The sequence below is a fragment of the Microcebus murinus genome, chromosome 3 (assembly GCF_040939455.1).
Source record: "Microcebus murinus isolate Inina chromosome 3, M.murinus_Inina_mat1.0, whole genome shotgun sequence".
Taxonomy (NCBI): Eukaryota; Metazoa; Chordata; class Mammalia; order Primates; family Cheirogaleidae; genus Microcebus; species Microcebus murinus.
This window is the reverse complement of record NC_134106.1, coordinates 26,921,723-26,944,054: the sequence shown is the minus strand read 5'-3', so window position 1 is coordinate 26,944,054 and position 22,332 is coordinate 26,921,723. Positions and strand designations below refer to the sequence as shown.

Below are 22,332 nucleotides of genomic sequence, written 5' to 3'. Positions count from 1 at the left end.
TGGATTTTAATTACATTTGAAAATGCATTTGGCTCTGCAACACCTAGTAGTAGCAGCAATAGTTAATATTTTCTGAAAGCTTATGTATGTCAAACACTATTTTAAGGGTTCACATATTAACTTATTTAAATTCTCACAGCTGCCCTGCGAGGCAGGTGATATTTTCACGTGAGGAAAATGAGGTACAGAGAGACAGAACAACAAGGTTATGCAGGTAAGAAGTTGCCAAACCAGAATTCAAAGCCAGGCATCCTGGTTCTGGAGCCCGGTGCTAACCCTTATGCCACGGCTTCTCTTAGTTACTATCCTCCAGCAAAAAATGTGCTCAACAGGAGATGGCTTGGTATAGGCAAGACTGGAAGATCAGGTGCTAATTAAGAGGATGCCAACTAGTCATTGAACCTCTGGAAAAACTTCACCATGTATCATACTTCTCTCTGAATTCAGAATAGATAATCCCTAAGTCTAGTTCTAGGCCCATCTAGCCTATACCATCTAGGTGGTACAAAAGAAATATTCCTCTGGGCTAACTCCTACACTCCAACTGATACACGTACCAGTGGTTTCAGCATGTGTTCCCTGGAACCCTGGGGTCGGTCCTTCACAGACACTCAAGAGCCTAAGTGGTTGTTCTCGCCAGCCAGTCCTCCCTGCATCTTTGCTGTTAATGAATCTATAGACTGTAGGTTAAAATAATAATTCAGTAGACAAAAAACTACCACTGTTTAAAAACATAAACAATTGAAAATCACTGATTTTGAGGATTTGGCTAACCATGTACATTAGAGATTCTTTTTGGAGAATTTATCATAATTATTATATATAAACAAACTAGAAATAGTATAGCAATAATGCTAATCTTTTTTTTTTTTTTAATTTGGCTCATGGTACCATTTTCCCCGATGCCCAATAATCTCCTAAAAATATTAATAAATATATAGTATATATTTCCACATATATATGTTTATTCAAATTTAAAAATATGTTTACTAAAACCTCAGTTGAGAATAACTGGTACATTATTCTAAAATCCCTATTTTTAGAATAGATTTCATATTTAAAATAAAATTAATTTTTAGAATATTAATACATCATTCTAAAATTCACTTTTCAGGCTGGGCACGGTGGCTCACGCCTGTAATCCTAGCACTCTGGGAGGCTGAGGCGGGAGGATGGCTCGAGGTCAGGAGTTCAAACAAGCCTGAGCAAGAGCGAGACCCCATCTCTATTAAAAATAGAAAGAAATTAATTGGCCAACTAAAAATATATAGAAAAAGTTAGCCGGGCGTGGTGGTGCCTGCCTGTAGTCCCAGCTTCTCCGGAGGCTGAGGCAGAAGGATTACTTGAAGTTTGAGGTTGCTGTGAGAGAGGCTCACACCATGGCACTCTAGTCCGGGCAACAAAGTGAGACTCTGTCTCAAAAAAATAAATAAATAAAATTCACTTTTCATAGCAAAATACTTTAATTTTTTAATACCTAGTCAATGTGAGTGTAAATTTTTACAATATTTTGGGGGAATAATATACTGAATTTAAAGTATACATATTTCTCAACCCATATTTTCATTTGTAGAAATTTTCCTACTGAGGCACTCCTGCAGGTGCAGCATGGAGGCTCACTGCAGCATTATTTATAACAGGAAAAGCAGGATTGGGGCAGGACAGGGCAGGGAAGGGTACCCAGCATTAGAGGTGGTTAAAGAAATCAGGACATCTATAAAATAGATTCCATGCAGCCATTTACAGGTTACCACCTTTCATCGATTCTAAGATACCATGGGTCATAAAATGCATCCTGATATAACAGACCTTAAAATGTGAAAAATGGCTTGTGGCCACTGTTGTGTGGCACCAATGATCAGATGGACTCTACTGTCCGAGAAGCTGAAGTGCAAAACAAAAGACAGCGTGGCTTAGATCGATGCTATGGATTTCAGTTCTAAATATTCTGTTAAATATAAATAGCAATCACTAATGTAAGTATATGACAATAATTAATGTATAGCAAAAAGTCAAGGGTGATAAAAACCCAACTATCAAGAGTGAGCATATTTAAGGAGCAGAGTTCAACTGTGGTAGGGCAGGTGGAGGGGGACATAACCTCTTTGATTAGTTTAATTCTTTACAAGGAATACATCTCATTTTTGAAACGAGGTTAAACTGTATAAACTGCATAAGTGAAAAAAGATTTGAGAGGGATACAGCATTGTGAGAAGATGACTCAAACCTCATTGCACTTACTTTTTACAGATTTCATTTTCATCTCCCTGCGGTATCTGCCTCCCAAGACAATGGTAATGCTAACAATCCCACCCTGCTCCACCTACAACCTCCCAGCCCTACAGGACAGCCAATCCTACAAGTTAGACATAGACACCTCCATTTTAGCAATGAGCTGCACAGGGTGAGGCTGTTTTGCCCTCACCATGCAGCTGCTGTGGGCGGTGCTGGATTCCATGCTCAGCCCCCCTGGCCCAGCAGCCTGGGCTGCTATCGTTGCCATCTTGGGCTTTACATACTTGCCCTTTATCCTTTGCTATTCGTTTTCTTCTTAGGGCATTTCAAATTATTTTCTTTTTTATGCTACACTGGTTTTAAGTTATTTCTAAGCCGGAAAGCTAATTTATTAAATAGCCTGAAAGATATATTCTAATTAAATTAGCTAAAAATTAATGCATTTTCTCTTTTCAAGCAGGTCTTCCCCTCTTGACCATTTTGGGAACAGTCACTAAAAACTCCTTCACTTGCTACCTATGCACTATTTTTCCAGCATTAACAAGTCAGCCTTACAACAGGATATACCAAACACTTTCAAGTGCTTTCCTTCAATGAGCAGTAGCTCCAGTGGCAAGAAGAGAAATAACCAATCAATGCACAACCCAACAGCCCCCAAACAGCGCAGCCAGGAAGCACGGAGTCGGCACCTTCTGGGGCTCCTCCAACACCAGGCAAGAAGGTAAAACTGGGAGCTTAGGCTGTCTCATTTTTTTTCCATTTGACCAAAGATTTAACCCTAGATCTCAAATGTGAAAGGAAAGGATATTTGTTCAAATACTTTTTCATATACTTTTAAAACTCTTCCCTTTTTGTTCCAACCCCTTTCTTGTATCTCTCACCTAGAGGGGTTGACATGAAAATTTGGACTTTGACCTATAATGATTTTCTACAGTCTCTACTTTAATATTTTTTGCTCTAAGTAGAAACTGTTAGGAATGAGAAGAATTGTAGGAAAAAACAGTGTCAGGAAATATAAATTCTAAAGACCTATGCCACGGATGGCTAAGTTATAGTAATATTATGTTTCTTCAGGTCATTCATCATTCTTTGGGGAAATGGAATGAGGGTTTCAAAAATTAATGATGGAGTCTGGGTTTTAGGAAAACCAGGAGCCAGATGTTTATGCCATCCTGCTCTTCCTGTACACACACACATACACACACACACACACACACACACACACACACACACACACACGCATGATGAAAGTAAGATATCAGGAGTGAAGGTGAAGATATATAAGAGAAATGTCAGGCTCCAAAAGGATGGGAGAAGAACCTGCTCCCAAAGGCCTCCTGCAGAGGAACTGGACCCAGGCTCACCTGAATCTTTCATGGGGCAAAGGGCACACTGCATGCCCCAGGCCTCTCCGTACAAACAGCAGCACTCGGTGTACGTCGTCTGCTTGCCCACAAGAGGCCGGCTGCACACATACTCATCACTCAGATGTTCCCAGCACAGATCTTGGTAGACATCGGTTTCTTCGATTTGTTCTGAAAGGGAAGACATGGTTCGGTTCCATGATAATTGCATGGTTATTCCTATTTCATAAACATGACAGTGGAAGCCAGAAAGTCTCAAAGTTTCCATCCCTATTTCTAAGAGAGACTTCCAAGTAAAAGTCTGAATCCAGACTGGTCTTTCCATGGATCAAATCTTTGTCATCTCCAACTGGGTATCATTCCATCAGCTGAAATTCCACCTGCCTGTCGTATTCCAACTCAATCCTTCCCTCTATAGCTTTCCACTGTCATGTAACATGCTCCACTATCTTGCCTGCCCTTCATAAGCCTGATGGACTTCTCTCTCTTCTAATCACCACTTTTTCACATGTACTCCTCTGTCAGATCCTACCATTTCTTTCTATGTAACAGTTTTTAGATTCCTGCTTTCTCACGCATTTCATCTACCAAAGCCCTGGACTAGCAACATCATCCTAGAGTTCTCAATTGCAACCTTTCTACCTGTCAATTGACTTCATCCAAAGCAGTCTCCTAAATGTCACAATTTATTGATTATGCCAGTTATCAGTGGCATGTTGCCTCATTGGGGATGAACAGGGATTTCTATCAATGGACTTCAGGGCTCTCTACCACCTTTTAAACTCCTCCCTCTGCTCCCCTGTGCCTGATCCATGTCCTTCACACCTGTCTTTCCCTGAACTTTCATCTTCCTTGGCTGCCTCTGAAGGTAAGGTATGATGAACCTTCAGGCATGGAACAACTCTGTCATCTGGCTTGGCCACTCTGTATTCCATTGTCCATTGAAAGATCATGTTCAGGATATTAAATCTCCTATATACTGATGATAGGCATCTTATTATTTCCTTACTATCATTTTAATTATTTCAAAACATCCAAGCAATCCATTTTTCTATTTTCTAATAGCTCATATTTGAGTCAAAAGGAAAAGGTTATGATTTTCATTTGGACACAGGTTTGCATCTCACATGGAAACATACCATTCGATTCAGCTGGTCGTATACATCTTTTCTCTGAAGCATCCAGGACCATTGGATGGGTACAGAAGCAGTTGTAAGAGCCTTCTGTATTAACACACTGGCCGTCAATACAACTATTGGGGTCTTGACATTCATCCATATCTTAAGAGAAAAAAGAAATTACCAAAGAAAACCAGCAATCAGTTAGGATTTCATACATTCCCCAAATTTACACATTGCTAAATCTGGCCCGGATTCCGGGCCCTGCCACATTTTAATTAACTACACATTGTCATCTAAAAGAGAGCTGCTCTGACTATAAAAATGTAAGTTGTACTGACTGGAAAAACAACGTTGCTGCTGCTGTTCCTGCTGTCATTAAATAAGGAAAGAAAACATCTATGAACAGGATATGCCTAGAAATTTAAGATAAAATGCCTCTTTATGATACTTTCAAAATTATTTCCTTTTGCTATGTTTTTCTGCCTAGTATATATGGTTTTCTGCTTAAGCATTAAAGTCTGCATCAGTATTTAAAATGACTTTCACTTGCATTGTATGAGTGATGAAACAGGAGGTTCCACAGACCAAAAGAACACTTCAGTTACAGCAGTGACCTGAATTATAACTCCACATTGAATATTAACTCTTTGTTTTAAATCCATTCAAACAGTAGTATGAGGGTTTTTTATTTTCTTAAATCTCGCTTAAGAAAAAGATCCATAAAACATTTACACATCTTTTCAACACATCATTTAGATTCAAAGAAATTGCTTTTACTATATAGCATTACTTATTTTTTCCATCTGCATATGTTCGCAGCATACCATACTATATCCTCTTAAAACTTACCAAAACACTGCAATTTGACGGGATCATAGTATGTCCCTTGCTTACAGTAGCATTCATAACCAGGCTGAGTGTTCAAACAGAAACCATTTTTGCAAATTTCTTGTCCAAAAAGTAAGCATTCATCGGCATCTGTGGGGAAAAAAAAAATGGGGAAATACAAAAAGGAGCTGGCTTTGGTCTTTCAGTTAGAAAGAAGAGTCTAACCAATATCATAATTTTTTTTTTTTTTTTTGAGACAGGGTCTTGTTCTGTCGCCCACGCTGGAATGCAGTGGCCCTATCACAGCTCACTGCAACTTCAAACTTCTAGGCTCAAGTGCTCCTCCTGCCTCAGCCTCCTAAGTAGCTGGGACTACAGGCATGTGCCACCACCTGTGGCTAATTTTTTCTATTTTTAGTAGAGACAGGGGTCTCACCTTGCTCAGGCTGATCTCAAACTCTGGCCTCAAGCAGTCCTCCCGCCTCAGCTTCCCAAAGTGCTAGGATGATAGGCGTGAACCACCGCGCTCGGCCTATAATATTATTTATATTCCAAAGAATCTTACACATATAGCAATATAAAATTCTTAAAGTTAGCCCTAATTGACAGGCATAGAAACATAATCAGATGTGGTCTGTCTGTGATATTTAAGGAGCAATGACCAAAACATCATCAAAGAAAGGATATTTGCAAATGTGGTTTCTGAGATGCTACCTCATATTTGATGAAATAGTCTATGGATTCCATATTGGCACCAATACTACCAGTAGTCTCTAAAGAATACACCTAAAGAATGTGCCTTTTTGTAATGTCTATTCTGGCTCATTCATTAGTCAAGATGTAGAAAGCTCCTGAGAAGAGTTTGGTGGAACTTGATGACAAGTCTTCTTTCTTGGTGATAAACACAAGCTAATGAGAGTACAAGTTGCTGAGGGGGTTAGCAGACCCATTCCCCCCCAGAATGAAGAGCTCTTGCCGCCTCAAGTTTACTCAGTGATAAACTGGGGACAACAGGAACATCAACCTAATCAGACAGAAAGGATTAAATGAGATAATCCATATATAGGGCTCAGAATACCCTCTGGCACGAGTAGATGCTCAAAAGTGTTGCTTTTATTGTTACGATTAGCATCTAGCATTTTAGAGGGAATGTCATCTACTTCTCATTTTAAAAACCGAAGACTCCATAGATGGCTTGCTCAAAGTTACACAGATGGAAAATGGCAAAGTTAAGTCTAGAACATATGGCTGGCTGGATCTGAATCCAATGTTCTTCCAACCATTTACAGCACTGCTAAAATAGGATGAGGAGGAATTTATTTTTATATAAAAGAGAGGATGACTTTATGGTGAAATCAGGGCTCTGTTCCATAATATGAAGTGAGATTCAAATACATTGCTGTAAAAATATGGTATTGTATGTGATATTTATGAATTTGGAAACCATTCAACACATATCATAAACCAAGTCTTCTTGTTATTTAATTGGACTAAGTCATAGATATATTTAAAAAACACAAATGGAATTTCTTATCCAGCTACTGAATTATACTATATTATTCAAACATTAATTTTCCAAAAATGGACAATAAAATGTATTTATAGTCTTTTTTCCAGCTACTTAGCAATTTTTAAAATTCAACTATAAAGGAAAAATAAATCATTCGTGTATAAAAGGTACTATCTCCATCACAAAAATGGTAAAAGTGAGTAGTTAACTGGGAAATATTAATATATGTGAATATCTGCCCAAATTAAAAGGCTACACATTTATTTTAGACTTATATAATAGCAGCATTAAATAGACAAAACATTTCTACTTTTGTTTTCTTCTCTTCCATTCCCTATTATGAATCTGTGGCCATTAGTAAAAGGTCCTAGCAATAGTAGGATAAGTTCTTTAAAAAAGCAAGAATCTTAGGTTTGTTGATGACCATAAAGACAAACATGATTATTAGTTAAATTTATATGGTTACAATTTATGTGACCATATACTATTTCTATAATATCTTTAGAATAAAATAAATTTAGCAAGCATCTACTAAGTACAGAATTCTGTGTTAAGTACTATCATACATACTATCTCATTTAATCCTCATTATAACCTTTGAGCTATTATTCCTGTCTCAGTGGTGAAGAAATGGAAGCTCAGAAGGTTAAGTGACCTCCCAGTGTCACACAGCCTCAAGTGTTCTGACTCCCAGAGTACACAGAGACCTTATTCCAATGGAAGATTTAGTACTTTGTAGTCAGTTTCCAGGCCTCAACTGAACTCTAATTCTGTGTAACCCAAGCCTGCTTTTACTTGAATGTCTGACAGGTGCAGGTGCTGCAAATCCATTTCCATTTGATTCTTACCTTTGTAGTTGTCGTCACCAGTTTCATCAGAAGCTTCTCCAGCAGGGACAAAACCTTTCCCTCTAGGACACATTTCAGTGAACTCAGCTGATTTTAGAAGAGACAAAATCAAGAAAAAAAACAAGTTGAAAAAAGAAAAAAAAGAATCAACATCTTTCCATGAATACATGTTTTAAATTCAATTTTGCTTTCTCAGACTCAGTAAATTTAAGGCAATTTTGGCAAATTAATTCAGTATAAGCTCAAAAAAATTTATGGATTAAATGCAAATAAATCTAATGACTTCATACGTCCACTTATAATATTTTTTTAAAAACCCTTCTAATTCACCCATATTTTATTTACCCCCGTTTTCACTTGATGTTATGACTATTATTTCTCCACTACTATGGTGTCTAATGTTTTAAAGGTTTTGTAAGAGCCCATTAAGCAAAATCTTAGCCTACATTTACGAGCTCTAGTTATGAATGATGCTATGTCATTGTTAGCAAAAAAATGAATTTATTTTAAAGTGGAATAAAACTGAATTATATTTCTGCCAAAATATTATATAGAACCTGATGGGAACAGTACCCCCCCTGGATAGACAGAAGTTTAAGGATTCCTACTGAGGTGGGCTGAAGGTGACAGCTCTAGCCCTGAATGAAACTCATAAGGTGAATTTCACCTCAAGTCTAGGATGGCAGTGAATGCCATCATCTCAAGGCCCACGGACACCACCTGAGCAAACACCAGTGTGACTACACCACTTAGCTGATGCTTACCGGTTCCCAAGACTGGGCAGGGGAAGATCTCGCAGTTGTCCCCCCACCCGGCGCCTGAGGTACAGCAGCATTCTTGTTTGGTGACATTGGGGGCCAGCACGTTGTCGCAGAGACTGGCGTCGTTCAGATTATAGTAGCATTCTTTCTTTTCTTCTCTGGGTTGATCTACATCTAAATTTAAACAGAGCGGAGAAAGTGAGAAGAGTGTGGATGGGACACATCACAGCCACTACAACACAACACGCAGAAAACAACAGGAGACGGAGTGACCGAATGGGTCAATGGCATTTCCTTTACGGAAAACTACTTTCCACTTTCAGTGTCAGAATCTTCCATTTCTAGATAAAAATGCACTTGGATCCTGAATTTTGGTGGAGTTCTAACATACCCCAAGAGTGTAAATCTGTCAAAACCATTTCCTTTTACGTTAACCAATTATTTTATTCTTGTAAATTTGGCTGTGAGTAGAGTTTCCATATCTGCTTTTCTTGCCAAACATAGGGCCATTCTTAACTGAGCTGTAACACCTACTTAAATCAATAAAAATTTTCCCTAACACTTGACTAGGGGCCTGGGGCCACACATAATATTTAACCCTTAGGTGGTTATTTGAATCAACCATGCTTCCAATCTCTTCTGAACAGTACACAGCAGAAGATAACTAAGAAAATCCTGCAGGAACCTGGAGCCTATAAAATAACCCTTCGTCACTGAAAATCTAACTACTTAAAGTGTTGCAAATATATGACTTTGAATGAAATAATGAGTGCCAGCAAAGCCTCAGGGTAGAATTTCAAGTCTGGGTTCTAGTCCCAGCTCAAGGGCATCCTAGAGAAAAACACATTCTACAGACTTAGTTGAACCCTCTGTGGGATAAAACACAAACAAGGTGATATGAGAATAAAATTCACCCACTTTCAGATAATAACAATTATTGAATTCTAGCAGATTTGAAGTCTTTGAACAAGTTTATGCTTTTAAAAAATGATCAATATCTTATCACTAGCCTTAGTAGTCACAACCCTTTCCTACCACATGCTATAGATTTCAAATGACTGCCTATGATCCAGTTAGAATTTATTAATAGTTTTTATTTTACGCTATATCAAATATGCAGTTCACTATTGTCATCGCAATTACTCAGATTAATTCTAATGCAATATTTTCATTAGAACTCTGTTTCTAGATTCTTAGGCCCAAAGAAACTGTAGGATCAAAAGGAAAACATTTCCTAGTGAGGATAAGATTTATTATATGTCAGCATCTACTTATCTCTTTTGAAGTCAGTAGATAATGATATTATTTGGGAAAGTTAATGAGTTATTTTTACAATAGCTTTCTATCATGTATTCTGGCAGAGCCTAGGTGACTATGGGAAACTTGATTAATATATTAAATAGTAAAGGTGTTTTTAAAATATAAGCTCATAAAATTCTATCAGAAAAGCCACTGCCCTTTCCCCTCAAGGCATTAAAAACAAGCAAAGCAGCAAATAAACCTTTGAAGTATATACCACTCTCAGAACACAGAGTATCAGTGACAATATAAATGATCCCTCACATCCTTGATTCTGGCCAATTCTCAGATTATTTTGTCTTTGACAGATTTCAACTTGGACTCTTAAGTTAGCGTTAATAGCTGATGACAAATTCAAACCTAGAACAAGTGTCCAGGAAAAAACTGAAATGCTGATTTCTATGTAGCAGTTTATGAAGCGGTTTTAAATTATTTCCTTGTGTGTGAAATTGGGTGAAACTTGCCACCTCCCTCATCTGGGCTAGCTTGCTTCGAATGTGCACGGGACAGAGACGCACTTTACGTACTCTAACAGAAGGGATTTTCATCAGAAGGGGCTCCAGGCTCTTAGATGTGGAATTATTTGGGAAAACTATGGGTACATATTTTAAATTATCATTAAATCAATCAGGAACCCTATGGAAAATTTTAGAAACTGTCCCCCAACATTGTGACTAAATTGCCAGAATATTACTGTTACCAATTCTGCTCAATGGTTTTATTCAATGGGCCTAAAAATGCAGCTACCTATTAATGAAGGCAGTTAGAAATACAAATCAAAAAAGCAACACAGAGTTCTGCAAATCCGATTTACTTTACAGTTTGTGCTAAAAGAATTTGAAAATGTCTTCCTCGTGTACAAAGTTATAAGCACGTCATGGTGTTTATTACAAAATGGAATACTATGCAATTAGGCCTCTGAAGACTGCTATGTTCACAGGTAATCACAAACTGTAGACTTCTGAGTCAAAGCATGTCAAAAATTTTATCTATATAATTTAAATTTCAAATTTAAATATAAATACTAATACTTATCTATAAAATTTTACGTATTATATACATACATATACAAATATACACATTTATAGTAAACACTGTTTTGTTTTCTACAATGTTTGTTATACTCACATCATAGAAACTAAAATATAAGATTAAAAAAATTTTGTTTTTTTGCCTTTTTTTAGGAAGAAAACTCACAGATTTTATAAGGGAAACAATCAATAATATAATTGTAATTATCCAGGCTTTGCATTGGTTGTTACGAGTTTTACTCTCATTTTTTTTCCCCAAGACGTTTGAAAATTCAATGTTTACACAGCTGAAACTGAGGGTTAGTCAGGCCCTCATCTGCGTTTGGAAAGAAATGCAAATTCTTTTTTAAAAAACTGGTCCACAAAGGTCATTCTGGGGAAAACTACAATTTCCCTATCTTCCTAGCCTTTAAGTAATTAACTTTCTTAAGCATTTTTCCATTGGGGTAAGACTCTGATCAGTAAATATATTTCATGTAATTTCTTTAAAGAAACTCTGTGTGCTGCCAGGGGTGGAGGGTTTCTATATGGAAAAAGACTTTTAAAAGGTCAAATCAATGGTTATAAAAATTGTCAGGCATTACAAAGAACAAATTTTTTTTTTCTTAAAGATGCTATGAATAAGATTAGCCACGCTACACACCTCATGCCACAGACTTCTAAGAAATATATTACTTCTCCTTTGGAATTTTCAGATTTGATTTTTCAATTTGTATTAAGAGGTTGGCTTAAAATCTGTGTAAAAACATCAATTGTGTACTTCTAGAGATATGGCTGACAACAACAAGAAAGTGAATTTTGGGACAGTTTATAAGTGGTTTTTCATCTTTTTTTTTTTTGGTTTTTAAAAATTTTATCTAATATATATATATTTTTATTTCAGCATATTATACGGGTATGAATGTTTACGTTCCATGTGTTGCCTTTTCCTCCCTTCCCCTATGCCTGGACTCAGAGCTTCAAGTGTGTCCATCCCCCAGTTGGTGCGCATCGCACTCATTATGTATGTATATACCCATCCCCTCCACCCCCCTTCCATTTGCCCGATCACCGATAAATGTTATTCCTATATGTCCACTTAGGTGTTGATCCGTTAATACCAATTTGCTGGTGAGTACATGTGGTGCTTGTTTTTCCATTCTTGGGATACTTCACTTAGTAGAATGGGTTCCAGCTTTATCCAGGAAAATACAAGAGGTGCTATATCACCATTGTTTCTTATAGTGAATAGTGCTCCATGGTATACATATACCACATTTTATTAATCCTCTCCTGTATTGATGGGCACTTGGGTTGTTTCCACATCTTTGCAATTGTCAACTGTGCTGCTATAAACGTTCGAGTGCAGGTGTCTTTTTAAAAAGAGTGTCTTTTGTTCTTTTGGGTAGATGCCCAGTAGTGGGATTGCTGGATCAAATGGTAGATCCATTGTATCACTTTAAGGTATCTCCATATTGCTTTCCACAGAGGCTGAACTAGTTTGCAGTCCTATTTGGTGTTTTTTTTTCAAGGGATTTTTACAGTGATCTACAGAGTAACTACATGAGATAGAAGATGCAAGTAAATAAGCCAGGCATGGTGGCTCACACTTATAATCCTAGCACTCTGGGAGGCTGAGGCGGGACGATTGCTTGAGCTTAGGAATTTGAGACCAGCCCAGGCAAGAATAAGAACCTGTCTCCATGAAAAATTAGCCGGTACAGTGGAGCATGCCTGTAGTGGTGGCTACTCAGGAGGCTGAGGCAGGAGGATTGCTTGAGCCCAGGAGTTTGAAGTTACAGTAAGCTAGGATGACGCCACTGCAGTTTACCCTGGGTGACAGAGAGAAACTCTGTCTACAAACAAACAAACAAATAACAACAATAACAACAAAGCGAAGAAGATGATGATGCAAGTAAATTGATCATCCTCACTTCCTAGAAGAGAAAATTCCAGCTTGTTGGAATTTTCTGGAATTTGCTGATATTGGTTCCAAGTGTCCTGCAGGTCTACTACTTTCCCCAAAACCCTTCTTTGGGGCTCAGGTTCTTAGGAGTTTAATTAGCATGAGTTTGTTTTGCTTTGCCTTTTTTCTTTGTATTTCCTTTTTCTCTTTGAGACAAATGCAGAGAGGCAGGAGATAATCCTTGCTGGTGTGGAATTCAGTTGCAAGGCCACACATAGTGTGATTGCCTCCCCTACGCTGAACAGGAAGGTGTGGGTTGGAGCTGTAAACACCACCTATGCAGAGCCCTTTCTGGGAGCTCCTTCTTCCTTAGTTCATCAGACTAAAGAAGGTGTGGGGCTGTTTACTTATAGGATTCTTCAGTCTTTCCCCAAATATGTCCAGTTGTAGGAAATGATGTTGGGGTACGAAAATCCAGGACATTATTTTGGTTAAAGTAGACAAGAGTTTTCTAAATGAGACTTTGTCTTTGCTTTCCTTTTCCATTTGCAATGTGTTCTGAAGGTGTTTATGAGCTAACCCCCTCCATACCTTTTAGAATACTCAGGATTATGACAATGACCAAGAACAACACCCAAATAGGTGTGAGTAAAGAGTGGCCCCCAATGAAACAGCTGCCTGTAGTCCTAAAAGAGATCAATTTTAAAACTCTGTGCATGTGATAATGTTCAATAGATTACTTCCAGTAGCATTACCCAAAACACTTTATTCCTTTCTATCTCAAAAATTGCTATAGGCACTAATGTTTTATACTATCCTCATGCTTTTACTAGAAAACCAATTCTAGTGTAATATTTCAAGGAGTAAAAGGGAACTTGTAACTTCATATACATTTCTTTTTCTAGCTTTCTCACTTAAGAACTTAGAAAATGAGAAATGTGTTTTGTTTGGCTTTTAAAGTGAAATTCAGCAGAAAGCCATTGTTGAGTTTCAGAAAACAAGCACTGGCAATAGGAATGGATTGGATATGAAGGGATCTAAATAAAAAGGAAGACCATAGAAAGGTAATAACTTCAGATGGTAAAAGGTGAGAAAGTCGTCAAAGTGAAGTTTAAGAAAGCAAAGCACGAGAGTAAAAATATTTCAAAAGAAATGTTTTAAAAGAAGTGTGTGTCTGCACAGTTCCTGTTCTTAAAGAGGTCAGGTAGGGGGTCAGGCCAACAAACTGGCCATGGGCTGGGCCAGAGGCTTCACTGCTAGAACACGCACGCGCCTAAGCTGCGCTACGCAGGGACAATGGACCAGGCTATCCGGGAAGGCTGCCTGGTGGAGCTGACATCCAGGGGAGGTGTCAGAAGAGAATGGGAAGTGAGGCTGGGACAGGAATAGACTGGGGAGAGGGTGAGGAGAAGAGAAAGTTGGCGATATTACTAAAAAGTGAAAAAGTAGGAGGAAGAAAAACAGGCAAAAATGGGTGAAAAAAGGGACTCCTTAATGGGAAATAAAGCACACTTGACCCTCCATATCTGTGGGTTCTGCCTCTGTGGATTTAACCAACCACTGACTGAAAATATTTGAAAAAACAATAATTTAAAAATATAATAATATAAATAAAACAGCAATACAGTATAACTCTTTATATAGCATTTACATTGTATTAGATATGTCATCTAGAGATGATTTAAAGGACCCAGGAGGAAGTGTGCAGGCTGTGCAAATACTATGCCACGTTATGTCAGGGGCTTGGGCGTCCGTAGATTCTGGTATCCGAGGGGGTCCTGGAACCAAGTCCCCTCGGATACTGAGGGACAACTGTACCGTGGAGAAAGAAAAACGGGGAGACGAGTGTGTGGGACTGAGTGGGAAGAGGAAGCACACATGGTGATGGAGGAAAAAGCAGGTGTGGCAATACCACTGCCTGTAACAGCACTGCCACACAGGCACCCCGGGGGCCTGCGAAGATGACTGCGTGAATGAAGCCAATCTGAAGTGACACGCAAAGTGTCTGGAAACGTTTAAAAGGAAATGTACAAACCATTCCACTTCAGGCCTAATTTATAGCAAATTTCAGGACCCAAAATGCATTTCTAATGAAACAGTGTGCGTGTATATTGTAATACTAAGAAGACAAAATGGCTTTATGTATATGTGTGTGTGTATATATATATATAGTTTGAATCTGTCACTTTGACTGATATGTCAGTTCATTAAAACATTGACATATCTTTATCAAAAACTCAGATGTTATTTTAGGTCGTATCTATAGCAAACAGAAAATAGTATAAAAATAAAAGCTAAATTTGCTAATTAGTAAATGCTTCCCTCTATCATCTTTGGGTGTGGGAAGAAACTTGACCCAAGCTTCTTTTTGTTTTTTTAAACAAATGAGCATATTTTCCTGAGCCTCACCTACATCTATGTTACAGATCTATGTGTACGAATGCACAATGAGACCTCAGGAATTTTATGGCATTTTATAATGTTTACATTCTATATACTGTGGTCTCACTTTCTTTAATTTTTTTTTCTGACCAAAAAGTCTTTTTTTTTTTTAAATCAGAAACAATTTTTTTAAAAACTTTTCAATGTTAATTTATTGTACAGGTTAACTAAACACATTTTTTTTAAAAATGACTCTGCCAAATATAGCAGTTGACTGACATTATATGTGGTTTCCTGCCTTTAAGAAATATGTACATACACAAAACCTGTAGTGTACCTCGCTAGGAAGGGAACAGGAATGCTGAGTCCAGTTGTCAGAACCACTGGAATGAGTTGTTCAATGCGTACGTCCCCTGGCAGCAGGGAATGTTTTTTTTTTTTTGCTCCTCTTGTAATTTAACCAAAGCAATCTGAAGAACTGCTCCCTACACACAAGTGTGAATAGACATTTCCTCACTTAAGTATGCTCCCACTGTATCTTTGATAAAATGGAAAATTATTTTTATTCTACAGAACTAGCTGGGAGTGGGATGGGTGGGGTTTGGAAGGATACACCCTTGACATGTGGAGAAGGGATTTTATTCGATGGTTACTGAGTGTCAACCGTCCATCAGGCGCTGTGCTGGACAGAGAGCTGGGTGATGGGGCACAAAGAGGAATCAGACACAATGAATAAAGTATGATGAGAGCAGAGAGGCAGAATCTGGTAATCCCACCTTGGGGATTTTCAAAAAGCTTGACAACCTGGTAACAGTTGAGCAGACTTTTAAAAAGGATTGAGGAAGGTTTCAAGAAAAAGGTTTACGAGGGAGAGTGCACCAGGCAGAAGAGTTAGCAGGGACAAAGGCACAGTCTTGGGAAAGTGTGACTATCTGGGGGGCTGTGAGCAGGGAGTGGGCTTGAGTGTAGGTAGGAGGAGGTGCGGGATGAAACTAAAAAAGCAGGTTACATTATAGAGTATCGGGGGTTTGTCATCCTGCTAATGAGATTCGGGCTTTATGCTGTAAGGCATTTGGTAAGCAACTGAAAGATTGAAGAAGGATTTAAAACCAGTTCTATATTTTGAAAACACTAATGCTGGCAGCAGTATGGAGCAGGGATTGATGGGAGCGGCAGGGAGAGAAGTCAGGAGGCTACTGCAGTGGTCCAGGTAAGTGATGCTAAAGCACTGGCCTGGGGCAGCAGTACCAGGAGCAGGGAGAGATGTGAAGGACATTCTGGAGGTAGTAGAATTGGCAGGATATCATGATGGCTTCGATGGACTGCTTGGATGGATGGGGAGAAAAATAAAAGTATGCCTTTAGGATTTCCAGTATTGATGCCTGGCAATTAATGAGTAAATGAAGGAGAGAGAATGGTAATTAATTTGGTTTTGGATAATTGTCAGCTAGAGGTGCTTATAAGACACCCTGGGAGAAAGGTCCAGGAAATAGGAGTGCAGCATTCAGGACAGAGGTAGGGGCAAAAGATATTTACTTAGCAGGCAACACCATATAAGTAACAGTTGAGTTGACTCAAAAGTAGATAAAATACCCCAGGAGAAAAGCATACAGTAAGAAGAGGTCTAAGCACGCATTTAAGGGGTGGGTAAGAGAAGAGGAGACTGAGAATAAAAAGGAATAAGACCAGTCCAAGAGGTGGGAAGACACAGAGAAGAGTGATGCCTTGAAATCAATCACAGGGAAAAGGAAAAGGAGATGACAAACCACTGCCAAACGTTTCAGAAGACAGGGTCCGGGATGAGACTAGTGGTTTAGCATACTGAAGCTCACTCATGTCCCAAGAGAAAGTAGCTTCCTTTAGACGAGGATTCAGAGGGTCTGATTTCAGGGCACTGAGGATCAAAAGGGAGAGGGCTGTCGAGGCACAAGGAGACTGAATGTTCCGTCAAAGAGTCTGGAGGTCAACATGGTGACAGAGATAATCCCTGGATGGTGACACTGCAGAGAATTTTATTTTTGATATATTTTTGTATTTGCCACTGTGTATTGTTCTAATAATGAAAAAAAAAGTAACAAGGAAGTCAATTTTTAGAAGAATTTGTCTTAGGGTCCTCAGCCCTGAGAAGTAGAAATGGTAAAGTAGGAAGATCGCTGAGTCGGGTTCCTGTACCAATTCTGCCATGTATTTTAGCTGTATGACCCTAAGAATGACATTTAAAACTTCTCTCTGGGCCTTGGTGACTTTAGCTGGAAAATCATTACGGTAGGTTCTAAATGTAAGAGTCTAGGATCTAGCTTATGATGTGAGGATAAACTCTCAAATGTATTAGAGAAAAGCTCATATTTAAAGAGACCCTATAATAAATTGTTGTGTAAATTGAACAATTATTGTATAACATAAATAATTACTCCAATATATGCTTTTTAATTTCTGATTGTCTATTTGCTTTTCTTAAAGTGGGGAACACCTGCATTGATTATATTATATATCTTTTTCATTGTGTTATTTTCGTTATATCTTCTGTTTTAAGAATAAAATTCAGTTCCTACTACAGAATCTCCCGTGTACACCAATTAAGGAGAACAGCATTTTGTAGGCAAGGTTAGAAGGCTGCAGTTGCCAAGACTAAATATTTACTGCTTCCTTTATGGTGCCCAAAGACTTAAAGTTTTTATTGAGCAATTATCACAGGCACTAAGGAAATAAAAGCATCAGACTATATTTCATATCCATACCCTCTTAAATGTGATGAGTGGCCTGGTATGGACATTTTTTAAGTCACTTCTGTTTCAGATGCTTTTAGAAAATGAACAGCAATGTAAATTAGTGGCCAAAGGCCCAGGCAGTGAAAAACATTAAAGCAGACCTAAAAGAAATTATGGGAGAGCCAAGAAAGTTTAGAAATAAAAATTCTAGGACATTAGAGTCTCAAAGTCCCTTAAAGGCCCTCTGGGCAACATCCCACCAGAAGGGGGTGTCCTTCTGCCAGTGGGTGTCCCACCTGTTCTTAGATACCTGCAGGGGAAACACCCCACTATTCCATGAAACAACTATTTGCTGACAAACTCTAGTTAGTTATTGGAAACCCTTCTGAATACTGATCTGAGATCTGCCTTCCTGACATTCCACCTCAAAGCCCCCATTCAGTCCTAAGTATGATACCATATCAGATTAATATGCTAGTGTTCACTGTTGGAATGTAGATTGTCCTAGGGAAATTTTATAGCTAAATAAAAATCTTATGGCCCATACTGAAAATGTATCTTTCCTTTGCTAGGTACTTTTCAGGAAGGATGACATCTGAGCTGTTAGTATATTATTAATATGTATATAATGGAATTAATTTGAATCCTAGTTAAAAATGTTTACATAAATTTGGTACAAAATGTTATGTTGTGTGTAACAGCAGATTCTTTGACTGCAATAGGGTACAAACTCTTTTCATTGGCCTACATTGAACCAACTTGTTGGGTTAACTCATGTTCCCTGGGCCCTCTGAAAAACATCCTGGCTGTCACCCATGGCAGGTTGAATGTTCACAGCCAGTCAGCTATTCTTGTGTAGGTCTACAGACTTCTGTTCATACAGGGTGAGCAGTATGAAAACCAAGACTCAGCTATGTTTATCTCAAACACTCTTTGCCAGTGTATTGGTTATTGTACTTACATAATTAAATAGCATGAAATCAATAAAATATGAATGTGAATAGAAGAACTGTTTCTAGAGCAAGTTAAAGCTTTAGAAAGACTAAAGTTGATTCAGTAAAAAGAATACTATCAAATTAAGTGTGGATAAAATAACTATAAAAAATTTATAAAAACTACAAATCTAGAGGGATTTTGCAACCATTGGCACTGCAAAGGCCTTTAAATTCTTACTCCCTTTAGAGTAGGCATTGTAGATAACACATAATAGACAGGGCCTATGCAAGATAAACCATGCAAATGCCAAAAGTAGACCTCTACTCAAAGAACGATCTTAGCCTTTCTTTGAAGATTGGTGAATGAATGTACATTTATGTGGTTTGAATTAAACATTTAGAAGATATATTATCTTTTTATCATTTCTAGTTTTAATCACTTTTCTCAAATAATTGATCAATTATTGGTTCTGATAAAGTCAGATAGAAGGCTTCTGCTGCAGTTTATAGCTAAACTCGGTCCCTCCAGATACTGTTAGAGAACTGCTTAAAATAGAGACTAATGTAAAAAAGGTTTAAGACTCCATATAATCAGTTAATGTTTGTCCTGACCTGAGGCACTATAAAAAGTCAAAGTTGCTAGAAACTATACAAATTAATTAATAAGCTCAACTAGTTATTGGTTGAGTCAGATCATACTGACATGGACCAATTAAAAAAAATTGTATACATATAGTATTTTGCAGAAGCCAGTTTGAATCCCAGTTAAAAAAGCATGGGGAGAACTATGGGGAAAATATGCAAAAGTACAGAAATTTAAAGATTAAATACAATGTTAAGAGGAAGGAGAAACTATGTATCCATTGACAGATAAGCTTTGTGAAAGCTGAGTATTCAAAATTATGTTCTTTGAAAAGCTGAAGAAGGGAACTTAGTGAAATCTGACTCACAGAACATTCTAGAAAAAGAGAAAGCTTGATAAGAGAGCAAAGAAGCTAAGGGAGGAAAAAGGCAAGTCAGGTGTTACGGACATGATTATAGAAAAATGTACAAAACAGGAGATGAGGAGCAAGGTTTACAAGAAGAATTGCTGTCAAGTCTTAAGCAGCAGGGTAGCACAGTTTATAGTGAGCTAGTCGAGTTCAGCAAAAATGGTTCAGGCCTAGGACCCAATGGCTTCACTGCTGAAGTGTACCAAGCATTCAAAGATGAACTAATACTGATCCTACTTAAACTATTCCAAAATATCAAGGAGGAAGGAATACTCCCAAACTCATTCTACAAGGCTTGTATCGCCCTGATACCAAAACCAGACAAAGACACAACAAAAAAGAAAACCATAGACCAGTATCTCTGATGAACACAGGTGCAAAAATCCTCAACAAAATACTAGCAAAGAGAATTTAATAACATGTGAAAAAGATTATTCATCATGATCAAGTGGGATTCGTCCCAGGGATGAAAGGATGGTTCAACATACACAAGTCAATCAATGTAATACATATCAACAGAACAAAGGACAAAAACCATATGATCATTTCTTTTTTTTTTTTTCTTTTTTTTTGAGACAGAGTCTCACTTTGTTGCCCAGGCTAGAGTGAGTGCCATGGCATCAGCCGAGCTCACAGCAACCTCAAACTTATGGGTTCAAGCGATCCTTCTGCCTCAGCCTCCCGAGTAGCTGGGACGACAGACATGTGCCAGCATGCCTGGCTAATTTTTTCTATATATATTAGTTGGCCAATTAATTTCTTTCTATTTATAGTAGAGAAGGGGTCTCACTCTTGCTCAGGCTGGTTTCGAACTCCTGACCTCGAGCAATCTGCCCCACTCGGCCTCCTAGAGTGCTAGGATTACAGGCGTGAGCCACCGCGCCTGGCCCATATGATCATTTCAATTGATGCTGAAAAAGCATTCGATAAAATTCAACATCCCTTTGTGATAAAAATCTCTCAAAAAACTGGGTATGAAGGGACTTATCTTAAACATGATAAAAGCCATAAATGACAGACCCACAGCTAGTATCATACTGAATGGGGAAAACTGAAAGCCTTTCCTTAAGATCTGGAACAGGACAAGGATGCCCACTTTCACCACTGTTATTCAGCATAGTACTGGCAGTTCTGGCTAGAACAATCAGACAAGAGAAAGAAATAAAGAATATCAAAACTGGAAAGGAAGAAGTAAAATCATCCTTGTTTGCAGACAGTATGATCTTATATCTAGAGAAACCTAAAGACTCCACCCAGTCAGCATTAGGGCCTCTGGGAAAAAAGAAAAAGGAAAAGAGAAACAAATTTTTTTTAAATGTTAAAAAACATTGGCTTCCCGGCATATTTTGGGAAAAGTGTAACTAAAAATAATAATAATAATAATAAAAAGACTCCACCTGAAAACTATTAGAACTGATAAACAAATTCAGTAAAGTTGCAGAATGCAAAATCAACATATAAAATCACTAGCATTTCTATATGCCAATAGCAAATTATCTGAAAAAGAAACCAAAAAGTAATTCCATTTACAATAGCTACAAATAAAGTAAAATACCTAGGAATAAACTCAAAGTAGTGAAAGATTTCTACAATGAAAACAATAAAACACTGATGAAAGAAAGTAAAGAGGACATAAAAAATGGAAAGATATTCCATGCTCATGGATTGGAAGAATCAATATTATTAAAATATCCATACTACCCAAAACAATCTACAGATTCAATGCAATCTCCATAAAAATGCCAATGACATTCTTCATACAAATAGAAAAAATAATCCTAAAATTTATATGAAACCACAAAACACCCAGAATAGCCAAAGCCATTCTAAGGAAAACAACAACAACAACAACAACAAAAAACAAAACTGGTGGAATCACATCACCTGACTTCAAATTATACCACAGAGCTACAGTAACCAAGACAAAATAGTACAGGCATAAAAACAGAGGCACACACCAATGGAACAGAATAGAGAAACAAGAAATAAATCAACACATCTGTAGTGAACTTATCTTTGACAAGGGTGCCAAGAACATATAGTGGGGAAAGGACAGTCTCTTCAATAAACTGTGCTGGGAAAACTAGATAACCATATGCAGAAGAATGAAACTAGACCCTTACCTCTTGCTATATACAAAATTCAAGTCAAAATGGATTAAGACTTAAATCTAAGACCTGAAACTATGAAACTACTAAAAGAAAACACTGAGGAAACACTTCAGGACAGTGGTCTGGGCAAGTATTTTTTGTATAACACCCCAAAAGCACAGGCAAATGAAGCAAAATTAAACAAATAGGATCACATCAAGTTAAAAAGCTTCTGTATAGCAAAGGTAACAATCAATAAAGCGAGGCGAAATCCCACAGAATGGGAGAAAATATCTGCAAACTACTCATTTGATGAGGAATTAATAACCAGAATATATAAGGA

The 22,332-nt window shown here is 37.8% G+C and overlaps 1 protein-coding gene across 10 annotated transcripts in view; it reads right to left on the bottom strand.

The window, feature by feature from the left end:
* Window positions 1-22,332, bottom strand: part of LTBP1 (latent transforming growth factor beta binding protein 1) — a 401,756-nt gene that overhangs the window by 22,621 nt on the left and 356,803 nt on the right. For all 10 annotated transcript variants that reach the window (XM_012788393.3, XM_012788394.3, XM_076000662.1 and 7 more), the window contains 5 exons: window positions 8,671-8,841; window positions 7,907-7,993; window positions 5,570-5,698; window positions 4,739-4,879; window positions 3,600-3,770 (listed from right to left, as the gene is read on the bottom strand). In XM_012788393.3, the coding sequence (XP_012643847.1) occupies window positions 3,600-3,770; window positions 4,739-4,879; window positions 5,570-5,698; window positions 7,907-7,993; window positions 8,671-8,841 (699 nt within the window). The remainder of the gene's footprint in view (window positions 1-3,599; window positions 3,771-4,738; window positions 4,880-5,569; window positions 5,699-7,906; window positions 7,994-8,670; window positions 8,842-22,332) is intronic.